General features: G+C 38.1%; 1 protein-coding gene across 2 annotated transcripts in view; it reads left to right on the forward strand.

The window, feature by feature from the left end:
- Tab3 (TGF-beta activated kinase 1 (MAP3K7) binding protein 3) overlaps positions 1 to 25,549 on the forward strand; it is a 74,769-nt gene that overhangs the window by 42,050 nt on the left and 7,170 nt on the right. Inside the window, exons 5-9 of one of the 2 annotated variants that reach the window (XM_004663688.2) lie at positions 5,798 to 7,250; positions 9,290 to 9,450; positions 15,670 to 15,763; positions 19,190 to 19,273; positions 25,161 to 25,262. In XM_004663688.2, coding sequence (XP_004663745.2) covers positions 5,798 to 7,250; positions 9,290 to 9,450; positions 15,670 to 15,763; positions 19,190 to 19,273; positions 25,161 to 25,262 — 1,894 coding nt within the window. The remainder of the gene's footprint in view (positions 1 to 5,797; positions 7,251 to 9,289; positions 9,451 to 15,669; positions 15,764 to 19,189; positions 19,274 to 25,160; positions 25,263 to 25,549) is intronic. The other variant, XM_045140385.1, reaches the window with a different exon arrangement.

Genomic DNA, 25,549 nt, shown 5'->3' on the forward strand with positions numbered 1-25,549 from the left:
GCCCATTCATTCTTTGTCTCTCTCTCCCTCTCCCTCTTTCTCTGTCAAATAAATAAATAAAAAGATTTTTTTAAAAAGAAATATCCCATATTTTGAGCCTACTTTGGAAATTTTTTAGATAATTTATTCCCTTTATTAATGTTCATAATTCCTTATTAATGTGTAATTTTGTTAGATCACTTTCTTTAATTCAGAAATATTTCCTTTGTTTTGTTCTCAGCATCGAAATAAAGTTTTGGTTTCGAACTATAGTACATCTTGCTACTCAAAATAAAGCAGAGAAACAGGCCTCCCCCCCCCCTTAGGACTGTGTCAGTCTTCGTGGGGTCTCTCTCAGTTGTTGGTTATGATATTTTCCTATTTTGGTTGACTTTGGGTTTGTAGGACCTCACACATCGTCAGTACTCACGTTCATGCTACCTTAGTATAGTATAAGCAGCTGAGGTTGTATACAAACCTGCATACAGGGCAGGTTAATGACAAAGAGGGATTCAGAGGCCCAAAGGGTTTCCTTTGTTTGCAAATGCTTTATTAGGTCTAGGCCTTGTGCTTAAGGGTATTGCCTTACTATTCACCTTTGTGTTTTTCTAGTGTAGTTCCAGTCTTAATCTCAGCTTTTTACTTTACCTCCATTTAGTGTTTTGGTAGAGCAAGAGTACATTTTACAACTGTAAAACCAAGCCAGAGTTGAGTCTTAGTATTGAAACTTCTTCCTAATGTTAACTTACCTCACCTCCTCCTAGGGCCCCACCTAGCTTTGTTGAATTTGGCCTTTGATTTACCTGCATGTTCATGGCCACTTAAGTAAAGGAACAGAACTTGAAATTCATCTCAGTAAACATTTGCTTGTACTTACATTGTCCTACCTCTTCTTTTTTGATGTGTGTGTGTGTCTGTCTTCATATCTGTGTGGTCACGTGTGTTTGTGTTTGTAGACATACATCGGGTCATTTCCTCAATCATTCTTCACCTCTGTTCTGTGAAACAGTATCTTTTTGCTGAACCTAGAGCTCACCAATTTGGTTAGATTAGCTAGTCAGTAGGCCTCAAGGATTCCCTTACCCTGCCTTCACAGCACTGGGGTTACAGGTGTGCTCCCCAACAGCTAGAATTTTATGTGTGTACTGGCAATCCAAGCTCAGGTCCTCATGCTTATATGCAGAGCAAGCAGTTTACCCACTGAGCCATCTCCCCAGTCCCACATTGTCCTAAATAGTTTTTTTTTTTTTCCTTCCTTTGGGATTAACAGAATATATTAGTACAGTCATTTTACCACCTGCTCATTTTGGAAAACTACCTTGTTAAAGCCCTGTGTAATGGTACATGCTTGTCATTCCAGCTCTCAAGAGCCTGAAGCAGGAGGATTATTTTGAATTTGAGGCCAACCTTGGCTACCAATTAAGACCATGTCTGAAAATCGTTTACATTCACAGAGCAATATATGAACTATACACAATTAATACTTTGCATTTGAAACACCACCCTTAAAGTTTCCCTGTATACTGATATCCCTTAATTTAGCAATATGGCACTTTTCTCCTAGCCCTTTCAAGAGTTTTCATATATGCCTTCTTCAAACTTTTCACCTATAACTGAGCCTGTGGTACAGGCCTTCAAGCTCAGATGTTCAAAAGGTACATAGTAGAAGAATGCACAGTCAAGATTCACCTTAGGGGCTGGGGAGGTGGCTTAGCGGTTAAGCACTCGCCTGTGAAGCCTAAGGACCCCGGTTCGAGGCTCGGTTCCCCAGGTCCCATGTTAGCCAGATGCACAAGGGGGCACATGCGTCTGGAGTTCGTTTGCAGAGGCTGGAAGCCCTGGCGCGCCCATTCTCTCTCTCTCCCTCTATCTGTCTTTCTCCCTGTGTCTGTCGCTCTCAAATAAATAAATAATTTTAAAAAAAAAAAGATTCACCTTAGTAGGAAGCCATCTCAGAAGTTAAGAGGGCTGGAGAGATGGCTAAACGATTGAGGTGCTTGCCTGCAAAGACTAATGACCCGGGTTCAGTTCACCAGTACCACCTAAAACCAGATGCACACGATGGCACATGCATCTGGAATTTTTTTGCAGCAGCAGCCAGAGACTCTGGTGCACCCATTCTCTCTTTCTCTCTCTCTCTCTTTTGTTCTCTCTCTCTCCAAATAAAAAATTAAAAAAAAAACTTGTTTTAAAAAATTAGAAAGAGATCTGGAGGTATACTCTGTGGAAGAGCGCTTGTCCAGCATGCATGAGGTCTTGGTTCAATCACCAGTAGTGAAAAAAAAAAAAAATTCTGGCCTCTGCATTGAACTAAACAGTTTTGGATTCTGTAACTATTTGCCCTTTGGCACACTTATTTGCCCCCTTTTTTCTTTCTTTTCTAAGACATTTAGCAACTCAAATACGACATTTGAATCTGCTCTGCTAGTAATCTTTTTACAGTAGTTCCATAAAGATAATGCTTAAATACCTGGGATTCATCGATTTTAATTTTTTTCTTCACCCTGTCTGCTCTGAGCTAATTTTTACTTTATAGGAAAAGTTGCTCATCTTTTTCCTGCAACCTTGAATTTGAGTAGACTAACAAATCCAACATTTTTGTCATTTTGAGTTAGAATACTTTTTATTAAATTAATAATGTGACTCTGTAATTCAATATATTAAGCATGAAATTTCATAGATGATTCCTTTGGCTCCAGATACCCTTTTATGGTCTAGCTTCTTGCCCTGCTCAACATAGTTTTCAGGCAGAGTAAGAAAACAAATCTTTGCATTACAGTTATTCCTAACTTTATTTAATACGTCTTTATATATATATATTTTAATGCATTTATTTCTTTATTTAGTATATATACAGGTGGGCAGATGTGGAGGTCACAGGACAGTCTTCAGGTGTTTGCTGTTCTCCCACCTCAGGGTTTCTTGTCACTGCGAATGAATGGCAATCTAGCTGGCTCTCAAGCTTCCATTTTCTCCTGGCTCCTCCTCACATTGTTACAGGCTCTACTTTGCATCAGGCTTTAAGTGGGTGTTGGGAATAACCCAACTCAGGGTATGTCTGCTTTGCAAGCAAGTGCTTTTAACCCTGTGAACCACCTTGCTAGCTCTCTTTCTGTAATTTTTTGTTTATTTTTTGATGTAGGATCTTGCTATAGCCTAGGTGAACCTGAAATTCACTATGTAGTCTCAGGTTGGCCTTCAGTTCATAGCAATCCTACTCCCTCTGCATCCCAAGTGCTGGGATTAAAGGCATGCACCACCTTGCCTGACCTCTTTCTATATATATTTTTTCAAGGTATGATCTCGCTTTAGCCCAGGTTGACCTGGAATTCACTATGTAGTCTCAGGCTGGCCTCAAACTCATGGTAACCTTTGTACCTCTGCCTCTCAAGTGCTGGGTTGAAAAGTGTGTGATACCATGCCCAGCTTCTTTATATAATTTTTAAAGTACTCTGTACAAGGAAAATTTTTAAAAAGTCACCTATGAACTTCATTTTTAATATTTTATTCTTATTTGTTTGAGAGAGAAAGAGTGGGGGAGGGAGAGAGAGAATGGGCACACCATGACCTCCATTTGCTGCAAACAAACTCCAGGCACATGTGTCACCTTTCGCATCTGGCTTACGTGTCCCTGGGGAATCAAACTTAAGTCCTTTGGCGTTGCAGGCAAGCGCCTTAGCTGCTAAGCTGTCTCTACAGCCCACCTATGGACTTTAGATGAAGCAAATTCTTTAAGTTTCTCATATTTCATTACAAAGGATTTTTTTTTTTTTTACTTTTTTACTTCCCAAAGTTCCAAATTATTAATGTTCTTTGGCCAAACATCTTTTCCCTTGAAATTATTGTGTGGAAAGAGCACTGGGACTCAAGAGACAAGGCATTAACACTACTCTTCAGTTAACTAATTCAGTGCCTCTTGTCAAGCCATGTCACATCCCAGGCTTCTCTTCCTGCAACTGTAAATGTGAATTGGAACGTAGATGAACTCTCTTAATTCTTAAAATGATGCAATGCATGCCTTACTGTATGTAGGCTTAACATTATTTTTATTCTCAGAAGTGAAGTTTTTTTTCATTTTTATATAAAATATACATATCCCTATAACAAATATGTGATAGAATGTATGTTCATACATGTATGTATGTTTGTGAGTTACAAAAGAAGGTCATGCTCATTAAACTTTTACAGATCATGTCAAGACATTGAATATTTTGTGTCTTTTTTTTTAATTTTTTTTGTTTTTATTTATTTATTTGAGAGTGACAGACAGAGAGAGAAAGAGGCAGATAGAGAGACAATGGGCACGCCAGGGCCTCCAGCCACTGCAAATGAACTCCAGACGCGTGCGCCCCCTTGTGCATCTGGCTAATGTGGGTCCTGGGGAATAAAGCCTCGAACCCAGGTCCTTAGGCTTCACAGGCAAGCGCTTAACCACTAAGCCATCTCTCCAGCCCTATTTTGTGTCTTAACCCAATAGTATTAGTGGAAAATGGCTCTATAGCTTCTTTTTTTTTTTTTTTTTTTTTTGAGGTAGGGTCTCATGACCTGAACTTCACTATGTAGTTTCAGGGTGGCTTAAACTCACAGCAATACTACTTCAGAATGCTGAGTGCTGGGATTAAAAGCATGTACCACCACACCCAACCATATCTTATTTTTCTTAAAGAGAGCCTTTTATTTGATGACTTTCAGGACTCATAATGACAGTTTCCTGTAATTCATTGTGTGTATATAACTAAAAATCCACATCTTTTGATAATTTTGAAAGTATATTAAGTTGTTTTCAGCTGGTAAAAACTTTTGAAACTATGGAGTGAATATCATTAAGGCAGCCTATGTGTTAACTTCCCATTAACTCTGGCAAAGTCCTGGAGTGATAGTTCAGACTATGTAGTTGTTTGTTCTTCTTACTCATTTCATTATTTTGCTTAAGTTTTTCCTAATAACACAGGTTGTGGTTACTTAGGAATAAATTTAAGTAAAAGAAAAGACTGCTGCGGAGTTTTTGTTGTTTTAACTTCAGGAATTTTATAATTTTTTATAGTTCTAGTGTTTTTTGAAAAGTAAACATGAATGTTTTAATTTCATTTTTATCAAATTAGGGCCGGGCATGGTGGCACATGCCTTTAATACCAGCACTCGGGAGGCCAAGGTAGGAGGATTGCTGAGTTCGAGGCCAGCCTGAGACTACATAATGAATTCCAGATCAACCAAGGCTTGAGGGAGACCCTGCCACACACACACACACACACAAAAAAAAAAACATTCACTTTATCAAATTGAATATTAATGGTGACTTTTACTTATATATTATAGCAATTGTGGTGAATCCAAGATTAGCACAACTTTTTTTTTTTTTTTTGAGGTAGGGTTTCACTGTAGCCCAGGCTGACCTGGAATTCACTATGTAATCTCAGGCTGGCCTTGAACTCACAGTGATCCTCCTACCTCTGCCTCTCGAGTGCTGGGATTAAAGGTGTTCACCATCATGCCCGGCCTTAGCAAAGCGTTTTAATTTGTTGAGATGCAACAAATATAAAATGAGTCCTAGAATTAGAGCCAGAAAACTTGAGGATGAGTCATAATGTTTTTTAGTAAGCACTTCACATTTCTGTAGCAGTAGTGCTAGTGGTCGTACTAGTAATGTGAGCTAAATGTTTGTGATGTATTAAGAATTGTTTGACATTTCCTTTTTCAGAACAGACAACCATGGAGTATTTCATGGTGAAAATAGTTCTCTCTACTTATTCTGGCAGTAGCATTTGTGTAACTTTCTGGTAATTTTGCCATTGTTGTTTTTATCATTTTTCTCCCATAGAATAACAACAATCTTGAAGCCTGTTGCCGAGCCCTTTCCCAGGAGAGTAGCAAATACTTGTATATGGAATACCATAGTCCAGAAGACAATAGGATGAATAGAAATCGCCTTTTGCATATTAACCTGGGTATCCATTCTCCTGGCAGCTACCACCCAGGAGAAGGAGCTCACCTTAATGGTGGTCGAACACTGGTACATAGTTCAAGTGATGGGCATATTGACCCACAGCATACAGGAGGTAAACAGCTGATATGTTTAGTTCAGGAACCGCACTCAGCACCAGCTGTTGTGGCTGCTACTCCCAACTATAATCCATTTTTTATGAATGAACAGAACAGAAGTGCAGCTACTCCTTCTTCACAGCCACCTCAGCAGCCATCTTCCATGCAAACAGGAATGAATCCATCTGCTATGCAAGGGCCTTCCCCACCACCTCCATCTTACATGCACATACCTCGGTATAGTACAAATCCAATTACTGTTACAGTGTCCCAAAATCTCCCTTCTGGACAGACTGTACCAAGAGCTTTACAGATTCTTCCACAAATTCCAAGCAATCTCTATGGGTCTCCTGGTTCTATTTATATTAGACAGACATCTCAGAGCTCATCAGGAAGACAAACTCCTCAGAGTACACCATGGCAGTCCTCACCACAGGGCCCAGTGCCTCATTATAGCCAACGTCCTTTGCCTGTTTATCCACATCAACAGAACTATCAACCTTCTCAGTATTCTCCCAAACAACAGCAGATGCCTCAATCAGCTTACCATTCACCACCACCTTCTCAGTGTCCTTCACCCTTCAGCTCTCCACAGCATCAAGTTCAACCTTCCCAGCTGGGCCATCCGAGCTCTCATGTGTTTATGCCACCTAGCCCTTCAACTACTCCACCCCATCTGTATCAACAAGGACCTCCTAGTTATCAGAAACAGGGAAGCCATTCAGTAGCCTATCTCCCATACCCAGCATCTAGCTTACCCAAAGGTTCCATGAAGAAGATAGAAATTACAGTTGAACCTACTCAAAGACCTGGGACAGCAATAACTAGAAGTCCTTCACCCATCAGTAACCAACCATCTCCACGGAATCAGCACTCACTGTATACAGCCACCACGCCACCTTCAAGTTCTCCTTCAAGAGGGATATCTAGTCAACCAAAACCTCCATTTAGTGTTAATCCTGTGTTTATTACATATACACAGCCAACTGGACCGTCATGTGCTCCATCACCATCTCCTCGGGTGATACCAAACCCAACTACAGTTTTTAAAATTACTGTAGGCCGAGCAACAACTGAAAATCTTTTAAATTTAGTGGACCAAGAAGAGCGCTCTGCAGCACCAGAACCTATTCAGCCCATTTCCGTGATACCAGGCTCTGGGGGAGAAAAGGGAAGCCATAAGTATCAAAGGAGTTCTAGTTCTGGATCAGATGACTATGCCTATACACAAGGTAAATTTTAGCCCTTTTATATTTGCTGTGGTGAAATGGCATTTTCCTGTTGAAAATAAACCCTATTTGCTATATAGTTTTAATTACCTGTATGGTATTTACTAAATACAGGGTAGTAGCATTACTAGTAAGGGTAAAGTTAATGCTTCTGAGTTATCTAAAATACAAAACTGGGCAGGAGAGATGGCTTAGTGGTTAAAGGCACTTGCTTGCAAAGCTGATGGCCTAAGTTTGATTCCACGGTGCTCAGTACCAGATACACAAAGTGGTGCATGCATCTGGAATTCATTTTCAGTGGCAGGAGGCCTTGGCATGACCATTCTCATTTTTCACTCTCTCTCTCCCTCTCCCTCTTTTCTGTTTCAAATAAATAAATAAAAATATTTTTAAAAATAAAATACAGTTGGGCATGGTGGCGCACGCCTTTAATCCCAGCACTTGGGAGGCAGAAGTAGGAGGATTACCATGAGTTCAAGGCCACCCTGAGATGACAGAGTTAATTCCAGGTCAGCCTGGACCAGAGTGAGACCCTACCTCAAAAACCCAAAAATATAAAATAAAATAAAATACAAAGGTGTAGGTGGTAATTGTGACCTAATAAGACTTTATTGGGGATAGGAGATAATTCATTGGGGAAAATGTGAGCAAAAGAAATTTTCATGCAGGGTAGAACTACAGTTCATCACATGAAATAACTTGAATATTATAAAAAATTGGGATTACTAATGAAGAACATTATTGGATTACATGAGAATAGACCTAACTATAAAAGAGAATAGGAGATGTTTAAAAATCCAATTTAGGGGCTAGGGAAATGGCTCAGCAGTTAAAGGTGCTTGCTTGCAATGCCTACTGGTCTGGGTCCAATTCCCAGCACCCATGTACACCCATACACACACATACACTCTCTTCCTATAATTAATAAATAAAACTATTTTTTTAAATTAAATTAAAATCTTGGGCTGGAGAAATGGCTTAGCGGTTAAGCGCTTGCCTGTGAAGCCTAAGGACCCCGGTTCAAGGCTCGATTCCCCAGGACCCATGTTAGCCAGGTGCACAAGGGGCGCACGCATCTGGAATTCATCTGCAGTGGCTGGAAGCCCTGGCGCGCCCATTCTCTCTCTCTCTCTCTCTCTCTCTCTCTCTCTCTCTCTCTCTCTCTGCCTTGTTCTCTATCACTCTTAAATGAATAAATAAAAATAAACCAAAATTTAAAAAAATAAATTAAAAGCTAACACAGATTGGTTTGAGATATCTGAGAATTTAGTATTCTTTCAGGATATTAAAAGGGAAGTGACAGGCTGGAAGGATGGCTCAGTCATTAAAGACGCTCGCTTGCAAAGCCTGATGGCTTGGGTTTGATTCCCCATTACCATGTAAAGCCAGTTGCACAAAGTGGCACATGCATCTGCAGTTTGTTTGCAGGAGCAGGAGGCCTTGGCATGCCCATTCTCTCTTCTTCCCTTCCCCTCTCTCTCTCTTTATCTCTCATGAATAAAGAAATAATTTTTTTATTTATTTTTAATTTATTTTATTTTATTTTATTTTTTGGTTTTTTGAGGTAGGGTCTCACTCTGGTCCAGGCTGACCTGGAATTAACTCTAGTCTCAGGGTGGCCTTGAATTCTGGCAATCCTCCTACCTCTGCCTCCCGAGTGCTGGGATTAAAGGCGTGCGCCACCACGCCCGGCTATAAATATTTTTTTAAAGGGCAGTTATTATAATTGTAATTCAGTGTGCCTTACGTTAGGCCTTTAAAATGACACACAAGTAATAAAGAAACTCTTAGAAAACTAAAAGATAGCCTTTGAGAAACAAAAACAGCAGTACAAGAGGCATCTATAATTAATGTCATTTTGGTAGGAGTTAAGAGCCCCTTTAAAGCAGATATGGGGGCAGAGTATCATTAGGAAAACTTGAGAGTAATGCCAGCCCTCCACATTGGATGAGACTTCTATCCACTAACAATGTATGTAAAAATTCTCCAGTTATTCATTCAGTATTATTCTCTGCAATGACTTTATCTGTAATGCTATATAGCCTTGCTGTTACATCAGCGAGCAAGGATGGAGAGGTTAGCAAAGCAATTGAAACATGAAAAAGAGGAACTAGAGCGGTTGAAGGCTGAAGTTAACAGTATGGAGCATGACCTGATGCAGAGACGGCTCAGAAGGGTCAGCTGTACTACTGCAATCCCCACGGTAAGTGATCTCTTAGGATTGATATTAATAGGAAGAGGGGGACAGTCTCTGTCTAAACCATTTGTTTTTCTTTTAGGTTCTGCCCCGGCACAGTTCCTTTTTAAACAATGGGCGCCAGACTTTTGCCCCAAATAGTTCTTGTCAGAATAATTCCATACCCTTTCACATTTGCAACTTACATAGTCTCATCAATATTTTCAGGCTGACAGTTATATCAAAGTACAGCATCTCATTTATTCCAGATTCCCTTCTATGGAAATAGAAATGAAAGTGCATGCTGACCAAAGGTTTTATAAATTATTCTCCAGGTTCTCTTTTATTCTTCTCATTTGATAGATTATATGTTTTCCTCTAAAAATGTAAAATTATATTTCTAAGTAATTTCATTGAGTTCAAAAGAAAATGATGAATTTTCAGAGGGTGTTAGCTGTAGAATATTTTCAGGCAAAATAGTTTCATTATGTATAATTGCAGAACCTGAGATGTTCAGTATGGACTGATAATGATCCTAAAGGGAATTATTCTGGTGAACAATTTGGATATTTTAACATAGTTGTAATGGTGTTAAATGACTCTGCAACCTCTCCCCCTGAATCTTATATCACAAGCTCTCTATGATTTTTCTATGATCGGTCTTCACTCTTCAATAGTCATGTATTCAATTTTCATGTTTTGCATTGTTTATGAAAGTGGTAGGATGCTAAGTGCTTAGTGCATATCTGCCAACGGGAAAGAATAGATATATCAACAAATAATTGTATTGCAGTAGTAAGTGCTGTATATATATTCATAGGTAATGAGAGAATTTGTACATTGTCTAGTTCCTGAATATACTTAGTGCACATCTTTCTTTAGTATTTACCAGAACTATTTCACATGTGTATATCTTGTCTTAAAGTCTTACTTCACCTCTACTTTTTCCTTGGGATCTTGCCTTACTTTCCTTCCCTCTCTAAATTTAGGGAAGTCAGCATATATGTCATGATTCTTAAGTAAACATGGCTGGTGCACCTTTTTCAGTCTGCCTGAGGTTCTGGCTTCAAAGGGGATCATTACATGAAATTACATATAGTTTCTTATGTGGGATTATGTGGGAGGCAGATCTCTATCACTTTTTTCTGATTGTTTTTGAGGTTATTAAATTGACAGAAAGGAGGAATGAGGAACTAATGTCCTGTACAACAGGCAGAGAGGAAAGGGGAAGTCATATTTGAAGGGAAAATAACATAAGGTAGTGAAGGCTTGACGTCAAGAAGCAGTGTCCTGGCTTCAATGTGAGATTTCAGGCGAGTTTATAGAGGATGATGTGCACAGAGGTAGGATGGGGCTAAGACTTTGGAGACTATGTGGATAGTCTTGAACTTACGCTGCTGCTGCTGAGCAACCAGAAGAAGTTTTGGAGGAAGATGTTCTTGAGAAGCAGGTATATTCAATAAGTTAATGCTTTTTTTTTCTAATATTAGAAGTTTACCTAATACTAGTAAAATTACAAAGACACCTGAAAGAGCAATGTAAATTTAAGTTTAATATCTGCCTCATTTTCTGCATTGGAAATTTTCATTCAGTTCTTTCTTTGGGGAAGATATCAAAGTCTTTGGCCTATATAGGAACTCACTTAGAATCCTTTAGGTATCCATAGATCAAAAACTTTGTTTTTTTTTGTTTGTTGTTTGTTTTTTGAGGGAGGGTTTCATCCCAGGCTGACCTGGAATTCACTATGTAGTCTCATGGCCTTGAACTCATGGCGATCCTCCTACCTCTGCCTTCTGAGTACTGGGTTTAAAGGCGTGTACCACCATGCCTGGCCCAAATTGTTCTTTTTATAAACAGAAGTCATTATCCTTAGAATGTGTATGTAATCTTTGTTTAGTAACTACTTGCTAACTAATTTGTTAATTGAAACTAGAAAACTGTCTAGTGTGGCGTGGATTAGGCAGGGTTGTTGTTGACAAATTATTTTTTAGAAGGGAAAAGAAAAGTTTGTAAATCTAGGGATGCAGGTTGGTTTCTGGAGTGCTTGCCTGGCCTGCAGGAGGCCTGGGATTCAAACCCCAGCTCTCTGGAGGTAGATACAGAAGGATCTGAAGTTCATGAGTATCTTCAGCTACACAGTGAGGTTGAAGCCATCCTGGGCTACTTGTGGCCCTTTCTCAACCACAGCAACACCAAAAGGTTGGCAAAACTACTTCCTTGGGCTGTACTTAACTTTATATATTAGAGAATTTTTTTTAAATGCATAAAATAGACTGAATAGTATACTAAACCCAGTGTATCCACTCCCACCTTCAGGAGTAGAAAATATGGTGACAATCATAAGCATGAATGTGTGTTTCTGATGCCAGATGTAGAGTAACGTGGGGACAGTAGGGAGTACATGGCTGAGGGACAAGTGCACACATGGTAGATAAGGTAGTGAGTGGACTTTGGAGTGTGGTACAAATTAGAATCCTAATTCTTGTACCTGTTTCAGTCAGATATCCTCAGATGAGTGGCATTCTTTGTGCTTTATTTCTCATCTACAAAATATGTGTGATAAAGTAAACTTCTGAGATTTCCTATAAAATTATATAGGAAATAGCAAGCAAATAACATAATATCCAAATAATTGCATTCTTAAAGGTTTTTCTTTTAATTTCTTTTCTTTTTTTTCTTTATAAAATTTTGCTTTAAATGTAAAACTGATTTCCTTTTGTCTTTAAGAACATGTATGACAGCAAGGTATATTTAGGTGGAAAAAACAGCCAATAAACAAGTCTTTTAGTCAGAATTTCCTGTTTGTTCACCAAGGCTCTTTTGAAAGAGCACCCATGTTGGAGTAGCTCTGGCACTTACTGAGTATACCTGATGCCTCTGTCTACAGAGGAAATTAGTACAGGGACATTATGACGTGTTTCCACATAAGGAGACAATGTATGTAATGTGACTTGGGTGGAGTAGGTGCTCAGCAAGTGGCTACTGTTATCATTTTCCACTTGTGGAAAGGAATACTCAGCAAAGAATTGACACTCTTGCCAATGAGCAAATAATGTTACTTTTAGCCTGTCAAACAATTCTCTCTCTCTCGCTCTTTTTTTTTTTTTTTTTTTTACCAGACAATGTATAAAAAAATGGGTAGAAGCTAGATGTGGTGGCATACACCATTGATCCCAGGACTCTGAAAGCTGAGGTAGGAGAATCACTGTGAGTGCTAGGCCAGCCTGAGACTACATAGTTAATCCCGGGTAACCTGGGCTAGAGCAAGACCCTTCCTTGAAAAAAAAAAAAAAGAGGCTGGAATACCTTGCTTAATGAGACTAGAATGTGCATTTCTCATCAGCTGTATGTACAGTTGCAGAAACTTGGAATCCTAATGAAATAATCTTTTGTATAAGAAAAGCAAAAGTGCATGATGGTGTCATATTTCTTTAGTTTGCAATTTACAAAGCATTTTACTAACCACTGTGGAAGATGCCATCTCTCAAAGATATAAAAGAAGACTAGTAAATCCAAAGTGCTTACTAGCTAGATGGTAATAGGTACATTTAGGTTTCAGAGATGTCACAGTTCCATGGAGAAATTTTAAATTTATCTTGAAATGTACATGTGATTTTAATAAGCAGAGAGCTGCCAATTACCTGGCCCATATTCACCCCAATTGTAATTGGGCTTTATACAACCTCACAACTTTGTGCCTTAGATGCATAATTGGGGACAAGGCATACACACACACACACACACACACAGATTCTTTTAAGAAAAAATACTGGGTTGAAGGGATTGCTTAGTGGTTAAGGCAATTGCCTACAAAGCTTATGGACCCATCTTCTATTCCCAGGATCCCATGTAAGGCAGATGTACAAGGTGATACATGCATAAGATCACATATGTGCACAAGTTAGTGCTCGTGTCTGGAGTTTGATTGCAGTGGCTAGAGGTCCTAGAGCACCAATTCTCTCTTACTGTGTCTCTCATAAAAGCAAATTGAAATATATACATATATATATATATATATGCATATATATGTATGTATGTATATGTATATATGTATATATTCATTTAAGTGAGAGAAAGAGGCAGAGAGAGAGAATGAATATGGGCATGCCAAGGCCTCTGGCTACTGCAAATGAAGTCCAAACACATGCACTATCTTGTGCATCTGGCTTACATGGGTCCTGGGGAGTTGAACCAGGATCCTTATGTTTTGCAGGGTCCTTAGGCTTCACAGGCAAGTGTCTTAACCACTAAGCCATCTCCGGCCATCCCAGAAGTTCTTAAACAGTTGATTTAAGGTGTTTATGCCACCTTGTGACATGTCAGATGCAAACATTGTGTTATTACAAACAAGTATAAATCACATATGGCAAATCTTGTAACCTTTCCTTCCATGAAAACATTGAGTACTTTTGATAAATGACCCTTTTCAGAAACCCCTTCTCCCTTCACTTTAATCAGTAGCTTAGAAAAGGAATCTTCCCTGAGTAAGATCTCATGGTTCCGCTGTCTTTGGAAATGAACCTACTGATGAGAGTAGATTTGGTATGATAACCTGTTGACTAAAAAGTGCATTACAGTAGTTTCATATTCAGTTACAAAGCATCATTGTTTAGGGTCACTATGGCTAACACTCTTCTTAACCCCAAAGATACAGTGGAAGGATCATCTTTTTAGGTACTAGAGTACCACAAGGTAGGGGTCCTTTTATGTGTTCCTAGTTAGATGGCAATATCCACATAAAGCTCAAGTATATGTTTCCATGTTACCCGGTAGGCAAGGCCTAAGCATGTTATATGCTGACATAACAGTTTACCCATAGGAATGAGGAAAGAAGAGCAATTCCTAATAAGTGTTTCCAGGATAGTTTCGTTGTTTTTTTGTTTTTTTCCCTAGTATTCCAAGGGACTGTAGCTTTTATTAAACCTTTTTTTGTCACTATTTCAAACGTTTGATCCCTGCTTGTTGAATGAGCATCCCCACTTACTCTGTTGCTATATCTGAACACTTGTGTTGTTACAAGATATCCTTTCTGCTCCTTTTAAATTTACTTGTCTTTTGCAAAATACGGGCTTTTTTTTTTTTTTAAACAGAATAGGATTATCTTCTCTTTTCTAAAAGGTGACCAATAATTTAACTTTACATAGTTGGGAATCATTTAGTACCTGAGCTTTGCTGAAAGCTTCCATACCCATGCTTCCATCTTTCAAATAGAAGTAGTAAGAAAATTAAGAATGGAGGGGGATGAAGAGATGGTCCAGCAATTCAGGTGCTTGCTTGCAAATCCTAAGGACCTGGGTTTAATTCCCATCCACCTAAAGCCAAATTCGGAAAGTAGAATGTGCATCTGGAGTTTGTTTGCAGTAGCTGGAAGCCCTGGCATACCCATTCTCTCTGTCTCTGTTCTATCTTTCCATGCTTGCAAATAAATCAAAATAAAGAAATAAAGCTTTTTATAAAGGAATGAAGAATGGTATAGGAAATCAAGTCTCTCAGAAAGTTGACTTATTGGTAGTTTTAGGCTCTCTCCACATTTCATTGACTCAATGTGCTCTGGAAAGTCCTAAAGAGTGGAGTGGGCCGGAAACATTGAAGCAGAAGAAACAAAGGAGTTCATTTATACCTGAAATTTCTGTGTAATAACCTAAGTGTTTCCTTTGATCTAGAAAAAGGATAGAAATATTTTTGTTCGAATTTATATAGAAGACATCTGTACAAGTTCCTAGCTTTGAAACTTCGGGGAAATTAACTTCCCTATGCCTTGGTTTTCTCATCTTTAAATTGGCATCATATTACCTACCATAAAGGTAGTGGAAGGAATGAGAATCCTGGTAGTCACAGTGCCTAATGCTAATTAAAACTAGTACTGCCAGACTAGACAAGACTAAAATCTTAGATATTGCTTGTTTAAAAGATTGTTTCTTGCACTTTCCCCTACCATGACAAAGCATAGAAATAAATTACTCTCTGTATTCTGTGATTCAAATAATACTATTTTGTATAATAGAACATACTCCAGTAATTGTACCTGGCCACTGTGTGCAGCATTTGTTTATATGTGGCTATTTTGATGCCCCAATTTCCTTTTAAAACATACATATAAGAACTTTTTAAACATGCCTTCTTATGAACAAAAGGGCATATTCTTGGTGATACCCAATCAAATCGGTTAACATGAAGCACAGTTCGTAAATGTTGGGCTTGATAATGACTTTCCCACAATTGCTATTTTGGGTCCTCTCTTACTAGCCTGAGGAAATGACGAGATTGAGAAGCATGAACAGACAACTCCAGATAAATGTTGACTGTACACTGAAAGAAGTTGACCTCCTTCAATCTAGAGGTATAGACTTATGGTAATACTGTGGCATTTTTAACTGCTTACAAAGCAAGACTTTTGGTTTTATAGATTTAAGAGACCGTTTTTACTCTTTATAAGAATATAATCCTGCCTTTAAAGAGATTCTTATACCCCAAGATCACAGATCAGGTTGGGGAAGGTAACCAAGCATTAGTTTTACTTTAGCAATTTCATCATTTGCTCTCATCACCTACACTATTCTTTGTTATAGTTTGTTATACTATATATATATGCATTTAGTCATTTACCATGAATATGTCATGAACTGATGAATATTATTTCTGAGCATAGTTTATATTATGCGAATCATCCAAGATAGTTGCATAAAAGAAGTAAAGATCCCAAAGTAGAATATCAAAGTTCTATTTTAAAATAAATCCTTCAGCTGAAGCTCTCTTAACTTTCATTTACCCAGCTCACCAGATTAGAAGTGGACTTCATTTCCTGTGGGAAATATACTTACTGGGGTTCAAAGCTTATACTCATGTTGATTAATAGATGTCATTCGGTCATGTCCACATTCTATAGTTCCCATTAACTGTCCTCCACTTAATCAGTAGTGGGCTACGTCCTCAGTGCTATGCCAGTTAGCAACTACTTTGGCAGTTACATTTAATGTTTCATCAACTATGAAATTCATGAGAAAGCATCTTTACATAAAGACTAGTAGCCATGTTTAAAGACTCATATAAAAAGACAGGGACCATGAATTAATTAAAGAGAGAAATCTTGAAAATACAGAAAATGGATTTAAGTGTTCTTAGTATAGTACTTGCTTCATCCTAAAGAAACTGAAACAAAATCGTAGATGAAGATTCCAAGGATCTAGGGCCCTTCCAGCTGTTTTTATAACTAAAAACGTTTTAGAGAAGCTGCTGTCCCCATTTGTTTACATAGTGTTTATGGCTTCTTTAATATTTCAAGGACACAGTTGAATGCTTGCAACAGATACTGTATTACAAGTATACAAAGTCTTAAATACTGTCTGGCCTTTGACAGCTTGCTGACACTTACTTTATTTAAGACAATATGGAAAGGTTTTAATCCAACAGTAACATGCTGCTATAGGTGGGTATATAGCTCAGTGGTAAAACGTTTGCCTGGTATACAAGGCCCTAGCATCAATCCTCAGCATCCCATGCACATACATACATGGGTGCATGTGCGTACATGTATGTGCACATGTAGCATCAAAAAGCCCTGCTATATTCATGCGATATTGCAGCTGTAATTTTCCTTAACTATCAATTCTGTTTTAATAATATTAATATTAATGTTCTTAATATGACAGCCAAGAGAGCTTCTACAGTACTTTGAGTAGAATACAGTATCTCATTGCCATTTTTAGCAACATTAAGCAGTTGAACACAAAAGATATAGAACTCTCTGAACAATAAGCAGAGACAAATTTTCATGTGAAAGTTGAGCTCTGTGGCAAGATTCCCTTAAGGTTATTTTCAGAGCTTAGTCACTGTAACATACTAGCTTTAAGCACTGAAAGCATCATTCTGCTTAATATGGAAGTTATACAGACCACGACTACTATACTGTTACATTAACTTTCTTTTTTTTAACGTAATGTGGCTGCTGAAACAAAACAGGAAATACTCAAACATTTGTTTAGGGTATCTATAGCAAGCCTTATATGAGCTAGATAGTCAAGCATCAATTGTTGCTAAATAATTGGAGAAATACATATGTAACATCTTAAAACATGAATATTCAATTAGTATACCAAATAGCATTGTGACTTTTATGAAATTTTTGAGTTGTTTGAGAAAAGTCTCTCAAAATAGCATATCCAAGTACATGAAACATTTCTTGGTGGGACCTGCAAAGGTTTCATAAGGAAAGAGTTGTGTCTTTGAAATGTGTTGAGCAATGACCTTACCAAGAGCCCTTTTTGGTACTTTAGCATTTCTAAATGCTTCTCTTTTCTTAAAGTGTCCAAACATAATTGTGTTTTTTTTACACTAATTCTACTTTTCCACTTTCCAAAAAGCTTTATACAATTCTCAACCTAATTTTTTAAGCTAAAAAGTAAATGTAAACATTTTTGTGGCGGGTTGTACATTTTTCAGTTATAAACAGATATTTCATGAATTGAATAAAAATAGTTTATTGTTGGCTTTGATAAGGAAATTGTGGAATCAAGACTAGAAACAAAAGCTATGAATACAGCCTCCTCCATATATACAAGGTCAGGGACTATTAAAGCTTTGGTGCACAGAAATGAGCTCCTAGAGAGCAACACAGAACAGATGCAGACCCACCACAATCTCATTCTCTACCAACTTTTTCTATTTACTGTCTGTCTCTCTCAACCACAATTATAAGCTCATAAGGAAGAGATTTTCTTGAACATTATGGCCCACACCTACATCTGACTTACCTTCAACAAAATACCCCCCCAAACAAAATAGCCCAAATAGAGAATATTGCCATCACCCCAGGAAAATTTTCCTCACACTCCAAGTTCAACTTCTGTCAAAGGAGGCCTGGGCTCTACCCTCTGTATAAATAGAACAGTAGTCCATTTTGATAGTTTGCATGCTCTTAAATTTACCAGGAGTACATTCCCTATATTGCCAATACTACCCCATGGTGTGAAGAGCTATTAGTGGACACAAAGGTTATTTCCACTTTTTATCTGTGTGGATAAAGTAGCTGCGAATGAAAAATAAAATAAAGAAGCTCATAGAAGTAAAGGTAAGACCCAAAACTGACCTTGAAAGAGTCATAATAGGAGATGTGGCTGAAATATACTGGATCAGGGAGCAAAAATTTTGTACCAAGACAAGTCACAGAGATTGTTTGATCTAGTTTACAAATGGTACACTATTTCTTAGTAATACACACATAGGCAACATTTGACATTGAATTTAAGATTTTCCTTTGCTTGAAAATAGGAACTCATGAGCTGATGACATTGCACATTTATCCAGGTTTCTTAAGTATCTCAAAATATAGCTTGGTGACCTTTTAATTTATATCTTTAGCTTCCATAGATAAATTTATGATAACACTTTCAATTTGAAAAGCATTGAAAGTAAGCTTTCATTATTTGTCTTCTTTGTTCATTTGGTCAGAACAAACAGAAAAAGCAAGGAGGTCCACTATCCTTTTACCATCATTTCTCTTCTTCATTTTCCTCTTCACATGCCCCTCAAGCTGAACCCTACTTAAGGTGACTAGCCTCATGCTTAGAAATATCCTGTAAACAACACACTGGTGTGGTGATTTTCCTTGGATCTTTTCTCCACGATAAAGAAAGGGAGGAGGATAGAATAATAGAAGATTTGAAACCCTGGAAAACATTTTTCTTCCTACATGTTTCATTTAGGAATTTTCTTTTTAAAAGGTCATGTAATAATGAAGAGTCCTAAATGCCTGTGATTTTCTTTATAGGAAACTTTGATCCAAAAGCCATGAATAATTTTTATGACCACATAGAACCTGGCCCAGTTGTACCACCAAAACCATCTAAAAAAGGTAAGTAGGAGTGTGCCACAAACACTAGAAATAAATAATACAATTTGCTGGGCCTTCATCTTAAGCCAAGTTAACCATACTGATGTTATCATGGCAATGATGAAATATTCCCCTCACTTGAACTTTTTTAAAGCACTAAATAGAGTAGTTGCTCACAGACCCTCACTGTGGAGTCTGCCCACTTTTCTAAGTTCTATTTCAAAAGCATAATTTTTCCTTTTTTTTTCTCTTGTTCTTTGGATGCTGACTGAAATCTGAAGCATGCTTCCCCTAATACTTTGGGGTTTTCATACCCGTTCTTCTAAATAAATATCGTTGCCTTACTTAAAAAAAAAAAAAAGCACTAAAGAGGCTGTAGAAATGGCTTAGTGGGTAAAATGTATGTCACACAAGGACGTGAGTTTGTATTTCAGCACTCACATAAAAGCCTGTTGTGTTGGTAGATTCCTATAATCCTACAACTGGGAGACAGAAACAGAAGGATTCATAGTGGCTTTCTGGCTAGCCAAATAAGTGAGCTCTAACTTCAGTATAAAACCTTATCTCTAAGAGTAAGGCTGAGGGCTGGAAAGATGGCTCAGCAGTTAAAGCACTTACCATCAGAGCCTAACAACCCGAGTTCAGTTCCCCAGTTCCCACATAAAACCAGATGCACAAACTGGTACATGCATCTGGAGTCCCTCTGCCGTGGCTGGAGGCCCTGGTGCGCCCATTTTTTCTGTCTGTTTCTCTTCTACCTCTTTCTGCTTGCAAATAAATAAATAATTTAAAAGATAACTATGTAAATGTGTATAGCTGTAGTTCATTTATTAAAAATAAAAAGTAAGGCTGAATGTGACTGAGGAAGATACTCTATGTCAACCTCTGGCTTCGCCACACATAAAAAATTGCACTAAAATTAGTAATTCTTAGAATTGTCGTAGGAGCTTATTTTTAAAGAAGTTAAAACACTCTTATATAAATATCATTGTGAGTTTACTCAGTATTGTAAAAGCTGTATTCCTAAAAGATCTAATGTTCAAATATAGAGTTCTGCAGTAGGTTTTTGTTCCCATAGATTTTATTTCTTTATTTGCAAGGAGACAGTGACAGGGGATGAGCACACCAGGGCCTAGTGCTGCTGCACATGAACTCCAGACACATGCGCAGCTGTGTGCATCTGGCTCTGCGTGAGCACTGGGATTGGAACCTGAGCAATCAGGCTTGCAAGCTTGAGCGTTTAACAGCTCCAGCCCTGAAGAAGATCATTTTGAGACAACAAAAAAGTTCTTTCTGGGCTCTAGAGATGGCTTAGTGGTTTAGGTGCTTGCCTACAAAGCCGAAAGACCCAGGTTCAATTCCTCAGGACCCACATAAGCCAGATGCACAAGATGGTGTGTGTGTTTAGAGTTTGCAGTGGCTAAAGGCCGTGGCACACCCATTCTCTCCCTCTCTCTCCCTCTCCCTTTCCCTCTCCCTCTCTCTCTCTCTCTCTTCTTTCTCTCTTCCACTTTCAAATAAAATTTTTAAAAAAGAATTTGTGCGTACATAAGTGAGCCCACCATAGATAGAGATGTTTTCTTACCAAGAATAAAATCAATCTTACATAGAAATCATTCAATATTAAATGCATTAATATGTTCTCCCTGAGTTTATGTATCAAATGTTGACTTGGCATTTCTGAATCTTTAAAACATTAATTTTTGTTTAAACATTGAGACTGTAAATATAGCTTAACATTTTTTATCCCATTATTAACAGCAAACTTTTATAATTCTCAGTATTTCAAGACTGAATTAACAGATGAATTTCATATTTTAATCCTTTTCCTTTAAGCAACTCAACATAGTTTACTTATTGAATCATCAAATAGTAGAGGATCCTGCACTAAAAATATTACACAAGGGCAAGGTATCTAAATATCTCATCAGACTTAGTGTTATTTTTTGTTTGTTTATTTATTTTTGAAAATTTGGCGGGTTTTTTTTCCCAAGGTAGGGTCTCACTGTTGCCCAATCTGATGTGGAACTAAGTCTGTAGTTATAGGCTGGCCTTGAACTCATAACAATCCTCCTGCCTCTGCCTCCCAAGTGCTAGGATTAAAGGCATGCACCACCACACCCAGCCACACTTACTGTTTTTAATTTTTGTATGAGAAAGAAAGAGAGAGTGAATTGGCACACCAAGGTCTCTAGCACCACCTAGTGCACTTGCATCACCTTGTGCATCTGGCTTACGTGGGTTCCGGGGAGTCAAACATGGGTCCTTAGGCTGCACAGGCAAGTGCCTTAACTGCTAAGCCATCTCTTTAGCCCCAGACTTATTTTTAATTAGGGAAGGTATAAATTCTATCTATATAACCTGACTTAACTTTTTGTTTGATCACTGTTCCATGATTATTAAGCTTAGGGAAGTGCTTTTATAATGCAACACAGGAGCAGTACTTTTTGACTGGTTAGTACAGCCATGAAGCTTTCATCTGATCTACATTTGCAGTGGCCTACTGATTTCTAACAATGGTATAAACAAAAGACCTAAGGGATGACTGCCAGCAACTAAATTTGACACTGTGGTAACTTTATATGTAGATTCAAGGTAAAGCCATTAGGTTATATATCATTGATTACTTTAGCCTTTTAGGTTCATAAAATGTGCATTTAACCTTAACTTTATTTCAGTGTCTACTAAGGTGTTATCTATTGGTAGCCTAATAGATGAACTGAAGGTAATTGATTCAAGGGCTAGTCATGAAAAATTTTCTATTGAAAACTTATTGCCATGGGAACAGAGGCAAAGTTGATCAAAAATGGTGGACAGTCTGTCCATCGTGAGCGTGTTCATTAATATGAAATCTAAGGTGCAGTCTAAGGGAGGTGCACAACATTTTAACAAGACTCCACTAAGTCTTAAGTATCATCTCTTGCAAGCTTGAAACACAGCTGCACCTTTCTCTGTGCAAGGCAAAAGCATTTTCTGATGCTGGAATTCAAGAGCAAAGCCTCCTAGGCGCTAAGCACATGCTCTGTGGCTGAGCAGCACAGACCACAAAGCCAGGACTCTTTACTAGGCAATAGTCAAGTACTTTGAAGAAAATGTGCGGCTTTAAATACTACAGATTAGCCAGTCAGTGATGTAAAATTCTGTAGTCACAATCAAGTGAAGAACAAAGTAAGTAGAATAAAGGCAAGATAAAGTTATCAGACCACAAAGTTTCATCCTTGACAAGATAAAATCAGTGAAGTCCAAAGTAACTGAGCTAGAAAGAAAACCATTTAACACAAACAGAAATGAAAGGTGTGTTATCCATTAAAATCATATCTTCATGCCAGTAAGCCTACCACAAAACAAGGTGAAATAAATGTTATTAGCTATATTTGTAATAAATAAAAATTTTCCCACAAGCACAATTGCAGAACCAGAGTTTGCTGGTGACTGAATTTTACAAACTATTTTAGAAGGACAAAGTAGCACTGTTAAACACATTCTTTGAGAAAAGGAAGGAATGAGTCCCGTTTTAGAGCCATTTAGATTCACAGCTAAACAGATTTCCATAACCCTCTCACCCACATCACTCCTGGATTATCAACATCCTCCAGCATTGTAGTAGTCTCAGGGCACATTGTTGTCATTGGACCTTATATGTTTTAATAGATCTAGCGGAACCCTGGTTCAAAAACCTCATTGATGAAAATACTATATACCCATATACCCATCCTCAAAAATTCATGAACATAAAAAGCCCCACCTACCGCTGTCAAAAAAAAAAAAAAAGGTTCTGTTCCATGGCTTATTAAGTTCGAGTGAAATTTGCTAAAGTTGCTACAGATAGTCTCTTATAGTTGTGATGAGGCCAGTGACAACCAGTTAATTTTTTTTAAGATAATTATCAAGGCTGGATGTGGTGGCACACACCTTTAATCCCAGCGCTCGGGAGGCAGAGGTAGGAGGGTTGCCGAGACTTCGAGGCCACCCTGAGACTACATAGTGAGTTCCAGGTCTGCCTGAACCAGAGTGAGACCTTACCTTGGAAACAAAACAAAAAAATAAATAAATAAAATAGGTATCAAATGGTCAGTAGGTAGATTGTACAGATAAATACAAGCTTGATTGTGCAAAGGGAAGGAAGGCATGACTCCTGCCCTAAGGAATTTATGCTCTACATCTCAAACCATCTCAAACCACACATTCACTATAAATTATTTCCTTCTTTTGACATTTAGTCGACCATATATTATGGTTTACAAAGTGTTGATGAAGAGTATAAAATGGTACTGCTCTTTGACAAATGATTTTTAAGCCTTTTCATCACAGATTATGAAAAGCTATCCATGTTGAACTCACATTTTTCTGTTAAGCACTTTTTTGTTTTTGAGACAGTGTTTCCATATTAACAGGGTAGCCTCATCCTCTAGAGTGCTAGGATTATAGGTGTGTTCTACTGCCCCCAGCATCATTTAAACTAAATGAGCCTTTTCTAAAAGTACTTGCAGTTTAGTGCACATTGGCCTACAGCTCTGTTCCATTTGCACCAGACAACCGATGAGATACTAATAGTAGAACAGGCTTGTTAGTTTGAATAAATATTTGAGAGTTCTTATAGATATGTGGTAGAAATTCAAGTAGAATATGGAAGCTTATCTCAGTAGTAGGTGATAGAGTGAGAGGACAGAGAAAAAGGGCAACAGAACTTTTTGGGGGTTGGAATCTGCAGTTGAGCAACAAAGCTCTTCGGGTGACTCATTAAGTATCCTCAGGCCCTCATTGGAGACTCACACTGGGCAAAAACAATGACCTTGATGTCATAAGACTTGAGCAGTGGTCCTGGTCACGTTGCCCTACCTGACCTTTTACAGATTAATCTGTGTGCTGCAAAGAGGTGATCTGTTCAAATACTTACCTATGTATTTTACACAGTTTTTGTACGAGTCAGTGAGATAAAGTGCTGTGCAAATCTTTGGAGCCCAAGGAGACATTTACTCTGCTCTTATTTACCCTGATAATTGAGTTCAATTTAACTGCCTAAGTACCTTTCTTAAGAATTCTAGAGTCGTGATTTCCAAAGGTGGGCTGTACTAGGGGATTGTCTATGGGCTCGGAACCTGATTAGAAAATACAAGGTCTTTCTTTGGTTCTTAAAAGCAAGTAATTTTTTTTTTCATTTTCACCTAAAAAAACAAAGTGTTTAAATGGTTGAGAGCACATGTTTATTAGTACATAATATTACCTTGGGTTAATTTTAATTTTTGAACTGTTATTTTCTATGCAGCGCACGCTGTCTTCCAACACACAATCCTCCTACTTTTCTTCCCAAATAATATAATAATATGCTAGAAATGCAGGCAGGTACAACTACTACTATGCCTGTTTTTTTAATTTTTTTTCTTTAGAAACTGGTGGCCTTGAACTCCTGATCTTCCTGCCTCCACCTCCTAAGGCCTCCATGTGAGGTACAATTATACCTGGCTTCCTCTCATTCATTAATTGTAAGATTTATTGTTGTATTTCTTCAGTGTTACAATAATGGCTAGAGTACTGATGTATAAACTGAATTTTGCTTTCACATCATCACTTAGTTGCTATCCCTATGTTCATACACTTAATCCAATAAAAAGTGGGAATCTAGTATAATAAAGTACCCAGAAACAGTGGACAAAGTTGTAAAAGCCACCATTCTGCATAGGTTGTAAGCAGGTGCCTTGAACTGCTGAGCCACATCCCCAAGTCCTGTGCATAGGCTGCCAAGCAGCCTCAAGCGGAACACTTGCTGGCAGAGGAACACTAAAGGTGGCATAAGGTAGTAAGGTCAGTGCCCCCATCAGTGTGGGTTTCATGAGCAATCCTTGTGAGCCCGTTGAGTTTAGTCAGAGGATAACTCGATCTCTTACTGGCTTTGCTTCTTCTCATGCAGACTCCTCAGACCCCTGCACAGTTGAGAGAAAAGCCCGAAGAATTAGCGTGACCTCCAAAGTACAGGCAGATGTCCATGAAACCCAGGCAGCAGCTGCAGATGGTTCGTACTTATGTCTTTAGAGTTTCTGTTAACTGCCATTCTCATGACTAAAGACAGACATTTCTTTTCTGCTATTAAAAATTACAAGCCACAAAGCTTAGCAGAGTGGCTCGCACCTTTAGTCCCAGCACTTGGAAGTCTGAGGTGGGAAGATCATTGTGAGTTCCAGGTCAGCCTATGGCAGAGTTTTACTCTGCCTCAGAAAATTACAAGCCACATATATAATTCTAAATGCTCTAATATTTTAGAAGCACCAAAAAGTTTATAAAAGATAAAGTATTTTATAT

The sequence above is a fragment of the Jaculus jaculus genome, chromosome X (genome assembly GCF_020740685.1).
Source record: "Jaculus jaculus isolate mJacJac1 chromosome X, mJacJac1.mat.Y.cur, whole genome shotgun sequence".
NCBI lineage: Eukaryota > Metazoa > Chordata > Mammalia > Rodentia > Dipodidae > Jaculus > Jaculus jaculus.